This window comes from Pyxicephalus adspersus, chromosome 5, assembly GCF_032062135.1.
Source record: "Pyxicephalus adspersus chromosome 5, UCB_Pads_2.0, whole genome shotgun sequence".
Classification (NCBI taxonomy): domain Eukaryota; kingdom Metazoa; phylum Chordata; class Amphibia; order Anura; family Pyxicephalidae; genus Pyxicephalus; species Pyxicephalus adspersus.
Genome location: NC_092862.1, coordinates 6288456 through 6309886, shown reverse-complemented (window position 1 = coordinate 6309886; position 21431 = coordinate 6288456). Strand labels below are relative to the sequence as shown.

At 41.8% G+C, this 21431-nt stretch overlaps 1 protein-coding gene across 1 annotated transcript in view; it reads right to left on the bottom strand.

The window, feature by feature from the left end:
• KCNK9 (potassium two pore domain channel subfamily K member 9) overlaps positions 1 to 13453 on the bottom strand; it is a 100058-nt gene extending 86605 nt beyond the window's left edge. Inside the window, exon 1 of the mRNA XM_072410627.1 lies at positions 11310 to 13453. Coding sequence (XP_072266728.1) covers positions 11310 to 11889 — 580 coding nt within the window. The 5' untranslated portion in view covers positions 11890 to 13453. The remainder of the gene's footprint in view (positions 1 to 11309) is intronic.
• Between the last annotated feature and the right edge of the window lie 7978 nt (positions 13454 to 21431).

The following is a 21431-nucleotide window of genomic DNA, read 5'->3' as shown; positions in this document are numbered from 1 at the left end:
ATTTTGTATATTATATATTTCTATGTATTACGGTCTCTTCTATGGATTGAGCTGTTCTTTCAGCACCACATTCCCTCCTATAAACTGGATTAGGCTGCATTGACACTTTAGATCTGTGTTCTTCTACTCATGTGCACCATTGGCCTATTCTGTCCTCTCATTCCTAAAAAATTCTAGCTGCCTGTCTTCTTCTTTAGCCACTGACACAGAACAAGTATATTGCCAGTGGTTCAGCAAGTCACAAAAACAGAACATACATCGATGGAAGTGAGTTGTCCATTCATCACAACTCTCCTCATTACACCTGAATAGATTTTAGGGGAACAATAAACCAATAAATCAGCCTATGGCTACCCAGGAGGTGAAAATATAATGGTCCAATGTACAGTGAGCCATCATATTGGTCCATGGTCACCCAGAAGCTCACAATGTAATGTTTTGAAGCATAGTAAACCATCAAATCAGTCCATGCCCATGCAGGAGCTAACAAAGTAATGTTCTGTGGATCATAGAACTATTATATCAGTCCATGCCCAACCTAGAGTTCAAAATCCAATTGTCCAGGGACCAGTAAGCCATCATCTTAATCTATGGCTGCCAAGGAGCTTACAATATAATGTTCCAGAGAACAATGAACCATCAAACCAGTCAATGTCCACCAAGAAGCTCACAATGTAATGTTTCAGGACTATTGGAACAAAAAATCAGTCCATGCCCACAAAGATGCTCACAATGTAATGTTCCAAGGTAAAATGAACCATCATATCAGTCCATGCCTTCCAAGGAGCTAACAATTTAATGTTCCAGAGAGCAGGAAACCATCAAATCACTCAAAGCCCTCCAAGAAGCTCACAATCTAATGGTCCAGGGACCAGTGGATCAACAAATCAGCCGATGCCCGCCAAGGAGCTCAAAATCTAATTTAACAGGGATCAGTGACCCCTAAAATCAGTCCAGGCCTACCAAGAAGCTCACAATGTAATGCTCCAGGTAGCAATGGATCATCAAATCAGCCCATGCCCATAAAAGAGCTCACAATCTAATGTTGCAGGAACCAGCAAACCTTCAAATCAGCCTATGCTCGCCATGGAGCTCACAATCTAATGTTCCAGGGACCAGAGGACCATCAAATCAGTACATGCCTGCCAAGGAGCTCACAATCTAATGTTCCAGGGTAGAGTTAACCATCATATCAGCTCAAGGCTACCAAGAAACAAAATGTATAGTTCCAAGCAACAGTAAATTATTGTATCAGCCCATGGCTGCCTAGGAGTTCCCAGTGTAATGTAACAGCGTGGAGTGAACCATCATAGTAGTCCATGACCACCCATGAGTTCCTTCTTCCAACCATACACTAACCATGGCCTGATACATAGTAGAAAACCCCATAAAGAGATCCATTAAAACACTGTATATCATTAAATTTAATGTTACTTTTTGTTTTTATATAGGAGCTTGTTTTCATCCTTTATTTTGCATCTCATTGCTGTTTTTTATGCTGCAGCCTATTTTAACCACTTCTGGTCTACATTTACTAATCAACTACATATGACCAGCTTCCCAAATATGATCCATTATTATCACAATCAGGAGTTCCCATTACACTGGGAACTCCTGATTGTGATAATAATGGATCATATTTGGGCAATATGTATCGGGACAACCACCCGGATCAGGGAGACAAAGCAAGACCACATTTGGAAGACACATGTACCCTAAACGAGGTCACATCTATACAAGGACTTTCATGGCAGGACCATCAAGTATTATATTAATAAAGTTGGAGATTTAGAAAGACTGAAAACAACTTCAGAAAACGCAGAACCAAGTTGAAGATTAAATATTTTGTAGTGGTTGAGTAAGGGTTATTGTTTTAGAATGTTAGGCTGCAGGAAATAAAGAAGAGCATTGATAATAAAGCGTAACTAATCTTAAGAGAACATATGTCATACATTGCAGTTTACCAGTTCTTAGAGATGGTGGCTTGATTCATTTTTTCTATTTATTTATGTTATTGTTTCCTTTATTTTTTTGCCTGGTGATTTTGATAGTAGTAAGCGTCCTGTACTAGGGTGACAACGATCATTGCATTGTATCATTGGAGGAGCAGTGTTGTCACTCAAGGACAAGGAAGGTGTTAAAAGTACATATTGAACATTTATAGACTTTATATTGTGAAATACCGGTATGTTTTATTGTGCTATTCCTATTTCTGTGTTGTGTATATAATGCGTGGAGAATTCCATTCAGCACCGCACATAGACCAGATGAGACCTCAAAGGATTTATTTGCAGTTGATATTACTAGTATATCCATATGCGCCCCTAATTATTTATTAAAGCATGACATTTGTGTTGAGCTAGTATATGCCATAAGGAATCAACATATGGATTTTAAAGGAAGCCGAGAAAAATGAAAACCACAAGAGAAAATGACATCAGCCCTGCAGGTCTGGTAGATTATGTAACGGAATGAAGGCCGACATGGGCAAAGCCAAGGGGAATGGCAGAGAGGGGATGGAAGCACTGAGACGTTCACAAAAGCGGCTCCCACCCCCTCGACAGCGTTCCACGGGCTGGAATTTACTTGTAACGCGTCCAATTAATGCGTTCTTCTCAGCTGGAATGGCGAGGCTGAAATGCGGTTTAATTGCAGAAGCAGTTAACAGATTCCTGGAATTATTATTGCACTACAGAGAGCAGAACCGTCCTTGTATTCATGAATATAAAAAAAAAAAAAAGTAACACTTCTCATAGCGCCTTTTTGCAAGTGTCACACTTCGGGCTCATAAGAGAATAGGTGAAACTACAACAAGTAATACAGCCAGAGGATTTCTAGTGAGGAAAACAAATACACAGCGGTTCCTCTCACCGGGAGGAGGCGGCAGCTGCAAAATACCTAATTCTCTACCGAAACGCCATGGCGCAAAGTGAAAGTCAACTAGTACCAGTTAATTCCTTAATTCCTTAATTATCATCTTTTTCTATATACACCGCCTGGCTAAAAACAAATCCTGAAGGGTCTCGGGGGCAGTGTCATGATATGGGGTGACTTTAGGGGCAGTGTTATGATCTGGGGTGCCTGTGGGGGGGGGGGCAGTGTTATGATCTGAGGTACCTGTTGGGACAGGTGGTATGATCTGAGGTGCCTGTGGGGGGCAGGGTTATAATCTGAGGTACCCCCAGGGGCCGGCTCCACCTACTTAAAGGACCAGCGCCTACACATTTGATAGGCAGTAGTGAGTGTACGGAATAGCCCTCTGCCACCACCAGTTATTTTCTATGGGGCAGCCGTGGGTAGAAGCTACATGTAGTGTCACCCCCGAGGTTCCCTGGTGTAAGGAAGCTGTAACCTCACCGCAGCCTCACTGTCCTAAAGTTATTAGAGAAGAAAGCTGAGCTCATTGTGCAGCATATGGCATGGGGGGTTACACCCGGAGCAGCAGAAGGTTGCACAATGGGAGCATTGCGTCAGAAGAATAAACTTATGCCATCTTCAAGTTGTATCAAACGCTATCCTCCATTTCTGTCCTTCCATTCCTGCACTTCCTAAATGTTATACAATAAAGTTATTTTATACGAATATCTTCTAACAAAGCTACCCCGGGCCGGGATTTATAAAAACGTCTCTGAGGACACGAAGGGGAATGAAAAACAATCCCAGCCCCTGTTTACTGCAGGACAGTGAGCTTGGATGGCAAACATTACAACTCACAAGTGGTCTTGGAATGAAGTCAGTGAGTGCATGCCAAGAGATACCAGCTGCCACCTTGGCTGCAGAACAATTCCATGTACTCAGATCTGTTTTATTTTTGTCATTTGTGCAACAAATTTAACAAACAAGCATGAAAAATGCATTGCAATCCACATCCTGTGTTTCAAAAACTTTAATTACATCACGCCTCCTGGTGGGGAGTATTGGAAATGTTTGAACTTTATCATTAGGGCTGTACTTTAAAAACTTTTATTACATCACGCCTCCTGGTGGTGAGTATTGGAAATGTTTGAACTTTATCATTAAGGGTGTACTTTAGAAACTTTAATTACATCACGCCTCCTGGTGGTGAGTATTGGAAATGATATGAGGTGCCTGTGGGGGGCAGTGAAATGATCTGGGGTGCCTGTGGGGGCAATGGTATGATCTGGGGTGCCTGTGGGGGCAGTGTTATGATATAGGGTGCCTGTGGGGGGCTATATTATAATCTGGGTTGCTTCAGTTGCTCAAGTCTAGGTTTAGCAATGTTATTTGCCCAAAAATGAGGTCAGCTGACTCCCAGAATATACTGAATGACTTTTTTCATTAATAAATTTGTTTCTTCTCTGATGGCATAGACATATTCCAAGATGACATTGCCAGGATTCATCAGCTTCAAATTGTAACCGAAGAGCTGAAGAACATATGCTTTCATCAGTGAACCTGGGTGATCCAGCTAAGCTGGAATGGATATCCTTTATTTGCTATTCGTTAGCAAATGTTTTCAATCCTGGACCAGATTAATTAGCTAGCTGAATCACCCAGATTCACTGATGAATGTGTATCCTCTCCAGCCTTAGAGAACTTTCATAAATCAGGCCCAGTGTATACAATTTTCCTAAAAGCTGAAATATGAAAAGTTTAACTCAAAGCTGAATTGCAGAGAAATTTTAGCTCCACCATTTATATTTACATTGCATTGTATATGATGACGTAAAAAGTCCTGGCTACCAATCAGAATGGTATTCTAGATAAGAATCGCTATATGACATTTGCATGGCTTTTTTTTTTTTCAAAGAATGCAGCTTTTATTATATTCTTCAACATCCATAACCCACTTTGTAGGTCCTTTTAAAAGATTTACCTTGTAGGATCAATGATGACATTATCACTGTGATGTACATTGCCGGTACACAGAGCAGAGCTGTGGGAGGGACCCAGAAGGTCCACCCACTACAGAATGTCTGCAGGAATCCACTGGAGGGGGCGGATACAAGACCAGTCACCCTGCACAAGGAGAGAGAGCAGCAATGACTGGTCTGTATTATAGGAAGTTCATACACAAATACAATTTTAGGAGTTGTTTTATGCTTCATTATTACACAGAACCAGAAAAAAAATCACAACAGCATTTATATGACAGATTTTAGATTTAAGCAAACCACTTTACAAGGTATTTTTGTTAATCTGTTCCAAACAGATCACTCACAGCATTTTTTAATTGCAGGGTGACAACAAGCATCGTACCTTTGCAAATAAATGTCCAGTTAGGGCTTTGCTGTACTCCAATCTCTAGCCTATTATTAGGAAGTTGCATAGTGACAACAGATAATAGATGCCAATTCCAAGGTTACTTTTTTTGTGATGTTTTGACAATAATTTGGATACAAAGTTGGTTAGCTGCTTCACATTGAAGATATGAATATAGCACAGGGCCAAGAGACAGTGTGAAGAAAACTGTACCAACCATTCATTAACAAGTTATTATTGGAAAAAAGAATTAAAATGATTCCTGATTGGTTGATGGATTATTGCACATTCTGGTAAATCTCTAAAGAGTGATAAGTTCAGAGGTTTAACTGATAAATTACAATATACATAATACGTATATATACTTTTGTGTGGGCCCTGTGTGTAAATAACAATCATTCCTACTTAACCAAGGCACTATCAGCGTCACAATGTATGGAGAGGGCCCAGGGATCACAGAGAATTATGTGTGGATTGTAAGTGCAGAATACAGTGAGCAGTGCTGGGTCGTCGTACTCCCCCATTGTCCTTAGAAAGTCTGTTTTCCTATAGAATGTGAGAGATTCGTCATCTATACATGGAGTGGATATCTCATTATATACACCTTATAACAAAAGTGTGATGTTTGGTCTGTGCGTATCCCGTACATACATTTGTATCATGCTAAGAATGTGTATCTGATAATAGATCATTCAGGATTGATTCTTTGGCCCTCATTTATTAAAGCTCTCCAAGGCTACACTTTCATCAGTGAAGGAGTGTGATCAAGCAAACCTGAAATGGATCTGGTCTAGGATTTAAAACTTTTGCTGGCTAATAGCAAATGATTTTTAAAAATCCTTTCCTTCATCAACAGATATTCTCCTAATAGAATGAAGATTTTGTTAGTCTCCTTCCTCATTTTCCTATTTCTCTCCTATTTTATCCTCTCATTCTTTTCATCTGCAGAAGATCTGTTTGGTCTCATTCACTATTCCATGGCTCCGTACATACAGGAGAGAGATATGACACGGTGTTCAGGAAGTCTAACGGGTTAGCTGCCTTCATTATATTGCAGATACATTCAGAAAATCTTCAAGAAACAAATGATTATCTTTAGAAGAGAAGGGGTGTCTGGCCTTTAGAAATGACCTCTGAAATCGCATGCATGGGCAGGGGGAATTGGGTTGGTTCTGAATCCTGGATCTCCAACTGCTCTGATATTGGGAACATAAATAAATATTAAACATTCTTCTCATTGAATAAAAGAAGAAGAAACTTGAAAATGTTTAATTGCTCGTCCAGGGATCACTGGTCAAGACTAATGGCCATTATTATGCACATAGGATCCATATAGTGATTTGCTGACAGGCTTGAACATTGTCACAGAGAAGAAGGTCTTCCATATCTATAAATAATATGCATGGCACCAACACTGAAATGGTTGTGCTTTGCATAAATATTGTCAGTTTGCCATGTGAGGTATGTCAACATGTTTTATTTTCCCATGTGACAACCCAGAAGCATAATTGGAAAAAACAGACATAGTGTTGTCACGTCATACCAGGAAGATTTTAAAAAATCTGAATCACCAGTTTTGTTTTAACAAAAACTAAAAATGTTTTAAGCCAACTCTAAAAAATTTGTAAAGGTTTGTATAGGATTTATTTGATTTTTGGTCTTATATCTAACTGTTAGGGCTGCTCATAGTACACCATAGGAATCTCTACTTTAATTTTGGTGACTGCACCACAATGAGATCTTCCATCACAAAGTATGTAAATATTGTGCGACCAGCCGCAAGACCAGACCTGTCCAACTTACATCACGGGGGGCCACATACAGGCCAAGATTTGCATATTAAGAATCATTGTTTACTCCTTGTACTGAATCTACAAAACTACATCCATGTGTGCAGATCTTGGACCTCGGGGCCTAGTATAGGACAACCCTACATTAGACCATAGGAGTTCATATTGCATCTGTAGAAGCATAGAGTTTGTAGGTTCTCCCTGTGTTTGCGTGGGTTTCCTCCCACAATCCAAAAACATGCAGTTAGGTTAATTGGTTTTCCCCTAAAATTGACCTTAAACTGTTTTAGTAACATATGATTATTGTAGGGACATTAGATTGTGAACTCCTTTGAGGGACAGCTAGTCACACGACTATGGACTTTGTACAGCGCTGTGTAATATGATGGCGCTATATAAATACTGTGTAATAATATTATAGTCTCTAGGATAGGAGTATCACTGCCTCTTCTATGGATGGAGCTGTCCAGCACCCCAGCCCAGGAGGGAAATCAATCCCAGCTTGGAAAATGACAACTCTCTTGGGTAATGGTCCGATAACAGGATCGACACACACACAAATCTGACCACTTGGATATGGATCTCCTGAACAGCAATCCATCTACATTACAAAGATCACAGACTAAGCAGAATATATCAACCAAATGATCACTGCCGACGAAGCACAAACCTAAAATAGCACCCAAGAATTAAAGTCCAGGTTTACAAAAGTTAAATATTTGTGGTTAAAGGAAACCATTACAAAACAGGAATCACCACAATCCATCAATGATGGTATTTTAAATGATCATGTTTATCTCTGTAAAGCCCAGAATCAGCCCCATATGGAGAAGATTATTGTACAGAACGCTAAAATATTATAGAAATTGCAATTCATTTTAAAAATCCTTCTGTCATTGCTAATAACCAGAAATGACAAAATCAATAAGTTTCCTCTCCATCTATTTAAATCTGATCCAATAGCATGAAGATAAATTGATGATCTAGGCAGCAATCTGGGAATAATAATTCAATATGGTCTCATAGTGAGATGAATGTTACAGTGTAACTTTTCTGCAAACACCGAATCCTGAATATTTATCTAATTAGTTAGCAGCTGCATATTTAAATACTTTTTCACCGACGCCAGATTCAGTCTAACCAACAGAGATATATGGTTATATGTTGGGTGGGATGAGTCAATCGTTGTCTTTTTATATATCTTGAATACTAAGATATCTCTTGTATTTAATTCCTGACTCTGTTCCTGGCCACCTGGGAATTTTGGTGATTCCACCCAGCTTTTGCATGTTCTACCTTCTCCCGTTTCTGTTTCATAAAATACATTTAAATTCCAACAGGGAATATTGGGCACAGCAGGCGTACAGACCCAGAAACTCATCACAAGGATGGTAGGAGCCCCTCGTAATGGGCACAGCAGGTGTGCAGACCCGGTAACTCAGTGCAGGGGTGTAAGAACCTAATATATTGGGCACAGCAGGTGTACAGACCCCTAATATACTGGGCACAGCAGGTGTGCAGACCAGGTAACTCAGTGCAGGGGTGTAAGAGCCCATCATATTGGATATATCAGGGGTACAGACACAGGAATCCAGCACAGAGATTGTAGCGCCTTATAATGGCCACGGCAGGTATGCAGACCCAGTAAATCAGTGGAGGGGTGTAGGAACCCATTATATTGGGCACAGCAGGTGTACAGACCCAGAAACTCATCACAAGGATGGTAAAAGCCCCCTATAATGGACACATCAGGTGTGCAGACCTGGTAACTCAGGTGCAGGTATGTAAGAACCCATTATATTGGGCACAGCAGGTTTTCAGACCCAAGAACTCAGTGCAGGTATGTAAGAGCCCATCATATTGGATATAGCAGGGGTACAGACCCAGAAACCCAGCACAGAGATGGTTGGAGCCCCTTATAATGGACACAGCAGGTCTACAAACCTGGGAATTCAGTCCAGGAAGGTGAGAACCCCTCATATTGGATCCAGAAGGTGCACAGACATGGGAATCTAACACAGAGATTGCAGAAGCCCCTCATATAACCAGTGTGCAGACCCAGGAACTCAACACATTAAGAAATGATCAAGTGGTTCACCTCTCCAGCATCTATGATATTACGAATATCACCTCCAGATAAATGGATCTAAAAAAAGAACCCAGACTCTAGGAACATTTTTGAATTTTAATTTTAAGTGTGCTGATATGAAATAAATAAAATAACCATTTGCTGTAACCATGAAATTATCGTTTCCAGATCACATCAGACTTGTTACGGTGAAGAATCGCTTAGGTAGCATTTAATGGCCGTCTAGAGCAGGACTTGAGGCTGGATTTGTACACATTTGAGTTAATGTTAAACCAGATCACAAGTCATGCAGATGATAACTGGTATTGTGGTGTAGAAAATGATATCTGAATGTAAAATATGTCTAAGGCTGCTGGGGAACTACAAGTCTATGCATGGCAGATTTCATGCTAAAATGTGGCAGTAATGTAAAAGATATACGTCAGTACGCATTACAGATCATTGTGTAATCATACATTATAGAGATGAGTGATAATTGTGATTTTACACTTTCTAGGTATTTGGCTGCAGTAGAACTACAAATAAAAGTACAACCTTTGTCTCCATTTCTGCTTTTTCTAAAGTTCATCAAAAGTTCCCAATATTAGTTATTTCATAGAATAGATTCTGCACAAATGTTAATAAATTCTAATCATTAATATCAGGCTATGCTTGCTGCAGACTTATATTGCGTTTAATTTTATCAGGACAACCACACCGCTAATAATCCCCGAATAAAAGTAATACAAACAGACACAGCGTGACATTTATTTGATTAACATAAAGGGCTTGAAGCAAGATCCTGCTGGAGAACTATAAGTCAAAGCATGCCTTCTGCACAAAAAGGGAAACTTTACACAAGCCTACACATTGCAACCAGTAATTATAATGATGGTAATGCAAAGTCTGCAAGAGGCTTGATAGACCCTTTATATTGCAAATGTATTGATGACTTCTATTCACATTTCGGAGATTGCCAGGACACATTAAACATACAAATGTGCTATATGTAAATGAATATATGTGATTGGGTATATTTATATCATTAGCCAACCTAGCTGCTGCACAACTCCTTGTCTAAGCTTTTTCTTCCTTTACAACATTTCCAACCCCAAATTAAGTCAGCAGTAAGACAACAGAGAATGTTCTGTAACAGAAACAGTCATTGTGTTTGCAACAGGCTTCTGACAGCTAGCAGCTGTTGAACTACAAGTGTGAGCAATCCTTCTGTACACAGGCTAATGATAAAATAATAGTCCAGCAATGCAAAAGACAACAGCTGCTCTACTATAAGATCATACTGTATTTCCTTCAGGCTTATTCAATGTTAAGAGCTTCAAGTGTTTATATGTACACACCACAACTAATGTAGCAAATGATGCAATAGATAACTTATGTTATGGAGAGACCAGGCTGTGCTTGCTGCAGGCTCCAGCAGATTCCCCTTAATGGGGACTACAGGTCTAAGCATGCACAAAGTATTGTGTCACAGTGACAATTGCTATCTTAAAGGATTAGAATGCTAATTCTAAGGCTGCTGTGGATATACTGGGGTATGTATTAGTTTTATTATTATTATTAATAATACACAAGACTTATATAGCGCCAACATATCATGCAGCGCTGTACATTAAATATGAATCTAGAGATACTTTTAGTTCTTTAGAAAACTTTAGACCTACAACTTTCTCTGATTTGTCTAATTAACAAGCCTGAGAAGTCCAGCAACTTATGAAGTTATCTATCCTCTTGGGTTGGTGTCTCAATTCTTCAAACTTTAGCCAACTCTGTGACCACACCATCCTCATACAATGGTGGTGATGATGACATAAAAATTGATGCACTAAAACTGATGCAAAATTTAAACCAATAAACAATTTACAGGCTTTTGTGCTCTTGCTGAAGGACTGAAAGTCTAAGGATGTCCTCTTGCGACATTACAGTTTCTTGTAAATCACATTGCTATAGACAACTGTGACTTCAATGATTGGGTTATTAAGTCTTTAGAACCTACAGAACTCTGAAATGAATGCTTAGATCTCTAGTTCTTCATCAACTTTCCACTCACAGGTCACTCTGATTTGCCTAATCCACAAGAGTTGGCCAAACCTAAGAAGAAGAACAATTTATGAAGTCTTCTTGTTGGGTTGGGGTTCTTCAAAAGTGACCCCAACTCTGGACACCAGCTACCAACCCATCCATTAGCCATACTTAAGATGGTCACTTACCTATAGTAGTGATGACAGTGATGGCAAAGTAGAAGGAACCAGCAAATTTCCACTGGACCCCAGCTCGGTGGGGTTCTGATTGCATGATGACCAATTCCAGCTGTCGGTAGTCCTCGCTGGTGATATTATATTTCCCTTTCAGGCGAATTTCCTCGGCTTTGAGCTTCTCCTCTTCCCTCATCTCATAGTCGGACTCCAGGGCATCAAAGACTGCGGCCCCCACCAGCAGATAGGTGAACGTGCAGATGATGAGGGACAAGGTCCGCACGTTCTGCCGCTTCATGGCCGCCAGCAACCGGCTGCTGAGGGGATCATGTCCCCCAGTCCTGATGGTGGAGAGGGCACTGGGAAGTTGCAGACAGCAATGGCTGGGTTGGGCACCTGGAGAGTGGGAGTGGAGTGGGTGGTTGTGATGGTGGTGGATGCAGGGTTGGTGGTCACCTCTCCCCACTCCCTGCTCGTTTTCCTGGGATGAAGAGAGGCAAAGGAGGCTGCTGGATCTTCTGGACCAGGTACCCTGCAGCCTGGAGGCTCTGTGCAGGACTTGCCCAAACCAAGCCGTGCCAGTGCGCAGTGCCATCAACAAGACCACCTTCTGACTTGTCTCCTGCCTGCGTTAGCAAGACCACCTTGTTAGCTTCAGAACAAACTTCTACAGCTCTGATTTTTTTTCCTTTTTCCCCAATACCCCCCTGAGGCTTTAGATGCCCTCACTGATTCTAAACCCAATTGACCCAAAGAGTGTTCTTTTCTCAAAGTCCTCTTAGCTCACTTTAAGGCTTTTGTGTCTTTAAAAGGACCAAATCTTGAATTCAATTCTTTCTCCACAATGTCTCCAAACTTGGACTTCCAGCCTTCCACCAATTCCAGTCTATACCCCTCTCCACACTTTTTGCTGGCTTACTTTCACCCACCAAAGCCACCTCCGATCTTTCTCTTTTTCCTAGACAACCAGATCCTGTAGTCTAAGCACAACCAGTACTGAAAGCTTTTGGACCCCTCAGTCCAATATCTTCTCCTTTTTTGTACCCATGCAGAGCAAGCAGTGCAAAGGGCTGGCCCTTGGGAAGAGAGCTGTAAGGCTTCCTGGGTTAAAACCACGTCCTTCTGTCTTAATTTAAGTGAATCTGGACAATGAGCAAACATTTGCCCCTGTGTGATATAACCATTGGTGGAGGCTTTTAAAAGACATAAGATGCATCCAAGGGTGAGAAGGTAAAGGTGACCTCCAGGTGCCTCATTCTAAAATAAATACTTGGAAGATACATAAAGGTAATTAGGAGCAATTGAAGACTTCCTTTAGCAAAATACAGCTGAGACTTGTCCATACAAAGCTTCTCCTACCTTGAGCATCCTTGGACCAGCAGAAGAAAATGTCAAGTATCAATGTCTCAAAGTTCTTAAAATTCCAAAGTTGTCCTGGTGGTATTTAAATGTGTCTTATAAGTAGGAAGGTAGGCACAGGTAAATCCAGAAATGCTCAGTTAAACAATGACTGAATAAATCTTTCCTGGTATCAGCAGCTACTTGTATAGAGAATCCAGCAGCAAATAGTCCTGCAGGTAAGGATGGGGATAGATCAAGGTGCAATGGAAAGCTAGGTGGACAATGAAGAGACTCTCCCCAGTTTAGGTTACATTGGGAAATAACCAAAATCCAGTCTGACTTTTTGTCCTTTTGCCCACATAAAAAGCAAGGCTGCAGTTTCTCAGGGCTAGGAGCATCAAGACCAGGCAGACTAGAGCTCACAATAGGCAGCCAAAGCAGGGTGGTGTCCAGACAGCCTGGTCATCCCAATGGTAGGCAGCTAAGCATCACCATCAGAATGGAGGAGCCCATATATCTCAGGTATCTGCATCCTGGCAAGCTTTCTTCCTTTGCCTCTGATTAATTATTATATTAAAGACTGGCAGGTGCTGCTGATCAGAAAAGTGATGTCAGAAGGATTTTGAGGATAAGGGCTTTGATGCCCTCTGTATGGCTCCAAGCACTCCTCTTGCTCTGTATTGCCTTATTCCCAAAAAGCCAAACACCTGGTTCATTTTTATTCTTTTTTCCTCTCTCTCTGCGATCAGACCTCTTGCAACTCTACACTAGCTTCTGTTGCATCCTTTCTCTTCTCTTCCAACTCTCCTCCCCCAATGTCTTGCTGGGACCACTCCTCCAGAATATATTAATCCTTTAGGGAATCACTGGAAGCCAGCACCATGTCGTGTGTTTTAAGCTGGGGTGTGTATGTGTTGGGGGGGTAGTTTGCATTAATGATGATGAAGCATACAGAAATAGGGAGAGAACAGGCAATGTCAAACTGAACATCACTGCTTCTGCTCTGACTGCTGGAGGAGACAGAGAGTGGAAAAAAAACCATAGAAGATTCAATGCAAACTAGGACAGGGGAGGTTGTGACTTTGCAATCTGTGTGAGATTAATATGTGCATCTGTTGGCGGGGAGTGGAGGATGCATCTGTTGCTGGGGGTCTGCAGCACGGTCTGGTGTGTGTGATAGGGGATCGGAGCCGGCTGCAGGCTGAACGCCGCACTCCGACACAGTTTAGGGAAAGGCGTTCGTGGTTCATGCACACAGCAAAATTATGTTTGCTTGCAATCGTGAGCATTAACCCCCCGTTGGCGTATCGCAAGAAATGTGACTGCCAGCAAGTGTACCTAAACTCAGAATTTTCACTTTACATAAAAGGGTAGACAACCCTGCTTGTTAGTGTTTTTATTAAGTGTTTTCTTTTAAAGAGTGCAGCACGGCCCCTTAATTCTCGATCACCTAGGCCGGGGGTGTCAAACTCAAATACATAATGGGACAAAATTAAAAACTTAGACAAAGTCACGGGCCAACTTTGAAATTTATTGAAAAAATTGAGGACATTTTTCCTTCTAGATATGAAACCTTTTCATATTGAAAATTTTGGAACAAGCTTATAATAAAAAGGCATAAAAAATAATTTTTTATTTTATTTAAGAAAAAATCTGCCTCTTTCTCTATTTATAGTCTTCTGAGTTAAATTTCAATGGTAACCTTTTTGCACAGGCTAACAATATTAATAACAATATTATCTATACAAATCCAACCATTTAAGTCCATGCCTTGGAGTAGCAAGGAAAAGCTGAGGGGGAGTGCTGGAAATGCCAGACGTGGCCAATACTGAGCTAAATATTATGAATGGTTTGCCACTGAAACTCCCTCTTCATTGAAATAGCGCAGCTACTAAAATTCCTGGCATTATTTGCGTCTATAAAACAGTCCAATGCGGGGCCACGCATAGGCAGAGAGCCCCCTGGTCTATAAAGGCGAGTGATGCCAGGATGTGGAGTAGCAGCGCTATTTCATTGCAGCGGCCGGCCATATTTAGGATTCCCTAACCCTAGAGGGGTCATGGTCTTAGAGGGGGCCAGGTCTAAAGATGCAAGTGATGCTGGGTCTTGTAGTAGCAGCGCTATTTCAATGCAGTGGTGGACCAGCTGCAGGTAATTTTTAGGATTCCTTGGGGGGCCAAAAACAAAAGGATGTTGGGGGCCAGATTTGGCCCCCAGGCCAGAGTTTGACACCCCTGACTTAGGCGATCAAGAATGAATGGGTGCGCAGAGCCTCCCAGGATACCTACGTCACGCATGTGGAAGGCTCTTGGCTGCTCCTTCTGCGCATGCCTGGGCATCTCAGACATAAGTAGGAGGAGCCCTTTCATCAAAAGGGAAAGATTTGCTGATGTCACACATGTGCAAGGTTTTCCCATCTATGTCACCCGATCTAGCGCCTGCGTTGGGTGACGTAAGAAGAAGAGAGGAGAAGATGGCGGCAAAGACGGATACCGGGACAATGATGGAAGAAACCTCCCGACAGATCGACTGCTATACAGAATCGTACAGAACAGGAAGTTATTAATCCTACCCCATAATGCCAGGGGCCTTTGCATAGAATTTGTATGTTCTTCAGGGTTTTTTGCCTTCCTCTGGACCAACTATGTCCATAGGGTTTTTATTTGGGATATGCTTTTTTCCTTAGTGGTTGAACTTGATGGATTTATGTCTTTTTTCAACCTGACTATGTAACTATGTTTGAGTTTCCTCAAAAAAAAACAAAAAACTATTACCTAGCCCAATCCAAATTCAACCTGTCTATTGTGCAAGATGTCTAAAAAACTGAACTCAACTAAATATACAGATGAAATACATACATGAGACCTGTTTTACCTGTCTATCCAGTTCTGAAATGAACACAGCACGGTCCTGTCTGCCAGGGAAGCAGACCTGATTTTTCTCTGTTGCAGTGAAGAAACAATTACAAGTCTTGCTCCTCCCCCGGACTGTGTTTGGTCAGTTTTTAGAAAAGCAGCAGACTGATGAGCTCATCTCCCCTACGTTGCTCTTTTTTTTCCTATCAGTATGTTGCTGCTGTACAGGCAAAATGCTGATAGTTGATGATTCAACTTCATATATTTTCACTGTTTATATTAAAATTATACAGTTACTTATGTATTAATTAATATAGAGCTTTATTAAATAGAGTCCTCTTTATATATCTGCAGTAAAAAAGAGGACCTGACTTTGAAGCAACTTTGTCACCTTATTCAACTATTGACCAAATACAAACACAATGGCCCTGATTTATTAAAGCTCTCCAAGGCTGGAGAAGATACACTTTCATCAGTGAAGCTGGGTGATCCAGCAAACCTAGAATGAATCTAGTCCAGGATTGGAAATATTTGCTAAAAAATAGCAAATGACTTTTAAAAAATTCAATCCAGGGTTGCTGGATCACCCAGCTTCATTGATGAACGTGAATAAACTTTGATAGCTTGGAGAGCTTTAATAAATCATGCCCATGCATCATGGTTCAAATAAGGTAATAGAGGTCAGACAGTGGATGCCCCGTTCACCTTCAATCTGACTCCCAAGAGTATTAGAAAGAAATGAAAGATTCATTCTGCATTTCTTAGCAACTCTAATGCAGGCTGGGAGCGAGAGAAGGAGATTCTCATTGTCTGACACTAAACATTACAAAATATGAGGCCAATATCCCAATGTCTTCTTCCTTGCATCTGCCATGTGAGCAGTGCCCGGGTCTATGGGACGGAGAGGTAAAAGCATATGTTGAATCCACCTTTGGTATAAATAGGATCCTAAATTCCAGGAAGGCCCTTGTACATCTGCACCCCTGGCTACTAATACAATGGGGTACATTATGTGGCCAAAATGTATGGCCCCCTAACTATCATATCTACATCTTATGGCCAAAAGATTCTTCCAAATGATAGAGTTTGGGTTTCCAGTAAAGGGTGATTTTAATGCATACAAAGACATTGTGTACAACTGTGCTCCTCTACCCCTGTGGTCACAGTTTGATGAAGACCCTTTTCATTTTCTCCAACACCATGCCCCGGTATACAAGGCCACCTCCATAAAGACATGGTCTGAAAGGTTTGGTGTGAAGAACTCAAGGAACCTTCATAAAGCCCTTCAAAATTTTGTGAAAAGCTTTCTTAGAAGAAAGGAGGCTGTTATAGCTCCAAAACAACGTAATAATAATATCCATGATCGGGAATGTGATGACCAACAAACTCATATAGCTGCCATAGTCAGGTGTCGGCAAATGTTTGACCATATGGTGAAGGTTTCTACTGCTGACCACCATTTGAAACAAAACAATAACCAGCTGTGTCTTTAATGCTTGGCCATAATAATTAGATATTAGCTGTCATGCTGTTTTGGCACAGGTATCCATGGGGGGGTCCCATGTAGGACCCCATGAAATAACACTTAGGTCTTGTGGAACCCCTTCTATAATTCCTATATCCACAGATCACAGTAAATGAGTGTGGTGGTCAGTAGGAAAAATGCCTCTTATAATGCTGGCCATTGAGAAGATTGTCACCCTTACAGATCATCAGATGCACAAATTGCTCATTGCTCAAGGTACCCCTAAGATCCTCTGGAGGAACCCTGGTTGGAAAATGCTGCCTTAACCCCTTGTTTAGTAGGTAAATGTTCTCAGCCCCCCCAATGACCAAACTGCAACAATATATCAAGGTGAAAGGTGTTGCTGTTCCCAAACTTGCACAATAGTGTGCCAATAGGTGGTGAAAAAGGAGTGCTGCACTTTAGCAGATGTTGGTAAAGCAGACGAGAGATAAATCAAATGCATCTGACAACACACATGCTAGTTATTGGTTGGTGCTGAATAACCACCATGATTGATGAAATTGCCCTGGAAGTTCTTGAAGACCCAAATATAGGCATTTATATATCCATAGGAAAATATATATCTGTATATTAGAAGACCTGCAGTGTGATAACGTTTTCCAAACCACCTCCACAGCATTACTTCTCACATTTATCCTTAACGCCTCCAAGGTGTTACTATCGCATGGATACTGCAGTTCTGCATAGAGGGCGCGGCTGGCAGGTGATGGACGGCCGGCTGCCTCTAAGCCTCCATCTCCTTGGAGACCAGATACAAATCTCACCGTAGGTTTTCATAGTTAAAGATGTGTTTAGAATAAAACCTGAGGGCATATCCATTTGCAGAACACCTTGGTAAATTCAAATTAATTCCTATTGGTCAGGGTTTGCTGGCAAAGGGTCACCAATGGAGGGGTATGGGGACGATGAGGCCCCATTTACACTTGTGGTAGCGAAACGTGTGGTTGTCCACACCCAGGTGCATAGAAAATTTCTGCTATGCGCCCAGGAATGGCAAATGACTCTGCAAGTTATCATGTTTGCACCAATTGCCCTTGTGGTTGTGCAGTTCTTCGTCCAGGAACTATACTGGAATCCACTGGCGTTGAATGAGAGTGGTTGGGGACACAGTTTAGGTCTGCAGTAGAATTCTGGGGTCAACCACAAGTCCAAAATCGCGCTGCCTGGGACTTAAAGTGGCACATAGAGGTCGGGTACTTACATGGCACATACTGTTACAGGTTGTCAGGGGTAAACCTCTGCATTGCACTGATTGACTGCACCTATGTGACCACCTTTGGTTGACCATTGGGATGGCAATATGACCAAATATGCAGCCCAGGGGACAACTGAGCGCACGCACACCATGCTGACAACACTGCTGCCATTTGGGCGGCAATGGATTAACAACGACAACCTGAAAGAGGAAGTGAAAAGATTTAAATAAATTGTTTTAGAAGACTGTATACAGTGAGATATCAAACCTACTGTACAATAGATTGAGGGTTTACTTATACTTCAAGGTGATCAGGGCCGTAAATAAATGAATGTGCCATTATAATTTGTATTGAGGGAAGATGGATGAGTAGTAAGGAGAGGTACAGATAGGCAACATAGGGATAGGAGAGAATAAGAGAATGGGAGAGAAGGATAAGAAGCAGAGCGGTGGGGGTAAGAGAGGCAAGGAGTGGTGGAGATGAGAAATAAATTGAACAGAAAGAAGGGGGCAGAATAATAAGGAGAGAAGAGAGGGCAAAGTGGTAAAAGTGCATGGGGGCAGATATTGAAAATGTATGAGGGGTAATAGAAAAAAGAGAAGGGAAGGGAAGAAGATTGGTAAAAAAGAGGATATAGAGGGACAGAAGAGAGAAGGAAGAGGCAGCAGGGTAGTAAATAGGGTAAGAGGGAGAAATGCTAGATAAGGAGGGCCGAGTGGTAAAATGAGGGGTAGAGGGGGGCACATGGACAGAGTGGTAAATAGGGTATTATAAAGAGAGAAAAGGCAGAGAAAGAAGGTGGGAATGAATGGAAAGGATGAGGGGGGTAAAGAGGGATAGAAAAAGAGAATAAAGAGGAAACAGGAAAGTAAATGAGTGGCAGGAAAAAGAAAAAAGGGGTTAGAGTGGTAAAAGGAGAAATATAGAGAGGGAAATGGAAAGAAAGAAAGAAGGGGGACCAGAATGGTAAAAGGGGGAAAGAAAAAAAAAAGAGAGAACGAAGAGAGAGCAAAATAGTAAAAGAGCAGAAAAAATGGACAGCCTAGAGAAAGAAGGGAACAAATTGGTAAATGGGGTTAAGCAGAGAATAAATGGGGGAGCAGAATGGTAAATGGGTGATAGAGAAGGAAAGGGGAGAGAACGAAGGGGGATCAGAACTGTAGAAGGGATATAGAGAGGGAAAGTGATAGAATGAAGGGGAGCATAGTAGTAAATGGGTAATTAAAAAGGTCAAAGAATAGAATGAAGGGGGAACTCAGTGATAAACGGGGGATAGAGAGGCTAAGATGGAAAGAAAGATGAGGGAATGGAAAGGTTAATGGGTGGCAGGTGAGAGAAAAATACAGACGGAGTGGTAAAAAGAGTAATATGGAGAGGGAATGAAGGGGGGCAGAATGGTAAAAGGGGGGGGGGGGAGAAATGGACAGGCAGGAGAAATAAAGAAACATGGTAACGGGGGGTTTATAGATACAGCAAAAGCAGAGAAAGAATGAGGGAGCAGAGTGATAAAGGGGTGATATAGAGGGGAGAGAAAGAAGGAGAAGCAGAACTGTAGAGGGAATATAAAGATAGAGAGGGAAAGGGGGAGACATAAAAGGGGCAAAATGTTAAATAGGGTAGAAAGGGAAAGGGAGAGACAGAAGGGGAATAACATGGTAAATGGGGGTAGATGTGGAAAGTGAGTGATAGAAGAGGAAGCAAAATAGTAAATTGGGGTATAAAGGGGAAGGAAAAGACAGAAGGGGGAGTAGAATGTTAAATAGGGTAGAGAGAGAAAGGAGGAGACAGAAGGGGGAACATAATGGTATATTGGGGTAGAGAGGGAAGAGAAGAGAGAGAAGGGGCACCAAAATGGTAAATGGGAGGTAGAAAGGGAAAGGGAGAGACAGTAGGGATAGCAGAGAGTTAAACAGGGATAAACAAAGAAGAAAAAGGGAAAACAGAGGGAAAGATCATGATGGGTGAGCTAGAAAGCTGCATGGGGGATGGAGCCATAAAGAGGGGTAATTACAGTAATAAAATCTAAACATATTTCCCTTTTAACATGTGCAGATCCTGTTCTGGTTCCCAGCATACATCACTGAATTACACTCTGCAGCTCCAGCCAATATGTCAGATCTTCTTGGGACTTGGAATAAGTTAATGTTAAACCCCAGAGGGCTCTGTCTGTAAAATCTGCTGGTTTCATCATTTGCATATGCCAGGCTATGCTGTGGCATTTGCTCCTTATGTAACACAATATTGTATAATAAGAGAGGAGATCTTCATCAGGAAAAATGACACAACAACTTTTCTTCCCACTGTTAAATTTCAGATTCTAGAAATTACCAACATTTTAGTGGTGAGTTCCTATTTGTGGCAAAGCCTATTACTATAACCAAACTTCCTTCTGTGTTGTGAGTGGCCCTATTCGGTGTTAGAAATGCAATATTGGCTGGCCAATGTGGGATCTGATTCAATAAAATGCACCATGGATGAGCAGACACTTACTATTAAGGGCCCATTTTCCTTTTATAATACAGGTGCGGTCATCACTTGGCACTGACATTGACATCAATTGGCACTTTTGTGTGAGAAATAGAAATCTATATGGTAGTAGTGCACCTGGAGTATTTCTTATTATCTTAGCAATTTCAAGATGCATTGCCTGCTCCATTTCCTCTCCACCTGCCCCCTCCCTGGAAACAAATTCTGCCATCAGGGGTGCTACTAGGATTGGGTAAGATTGGGGACACCTTAAGGAAAATATTTTAACTAACAACTGTGATGAGACACTCTTCTTACGCTCTTGGTGCACTAATCCTATTTTCCTGGCAGCGCCTCCAGTCTTGCCTACTCTCCAGCCCCCTGGGGCACCACCTTCATGGTTTCACGTCCTCTTCCATTTCTTTTGCAGCACCCCTCCTTTCCATCTCCAGGTCCACTTCTGTCCTGATTGTACTTCCACTTCTACCTCCTCTGCAGCACCCCTCCTCCCCAGTCCCTGTTCCAATGCCTTCTTTGCTGTGCCCCTCCTGTCTTGGGCCCCAGGCCCATCACCTTGATATGTGCACTTCCTCTTCAACCTTATCTGCAGCACCCTTCCTCTCTGGCCCCTGGTCCACTGCGTTCTTTGCTGTGCCTCTCCTGTCTTGGGCCCCGGGCCCATCACCTTACTATGTGCACTTCCTCTTCCATCCTCATCTGCAGGACCCTTTCTTTCCGGCCCCTGGTTCAC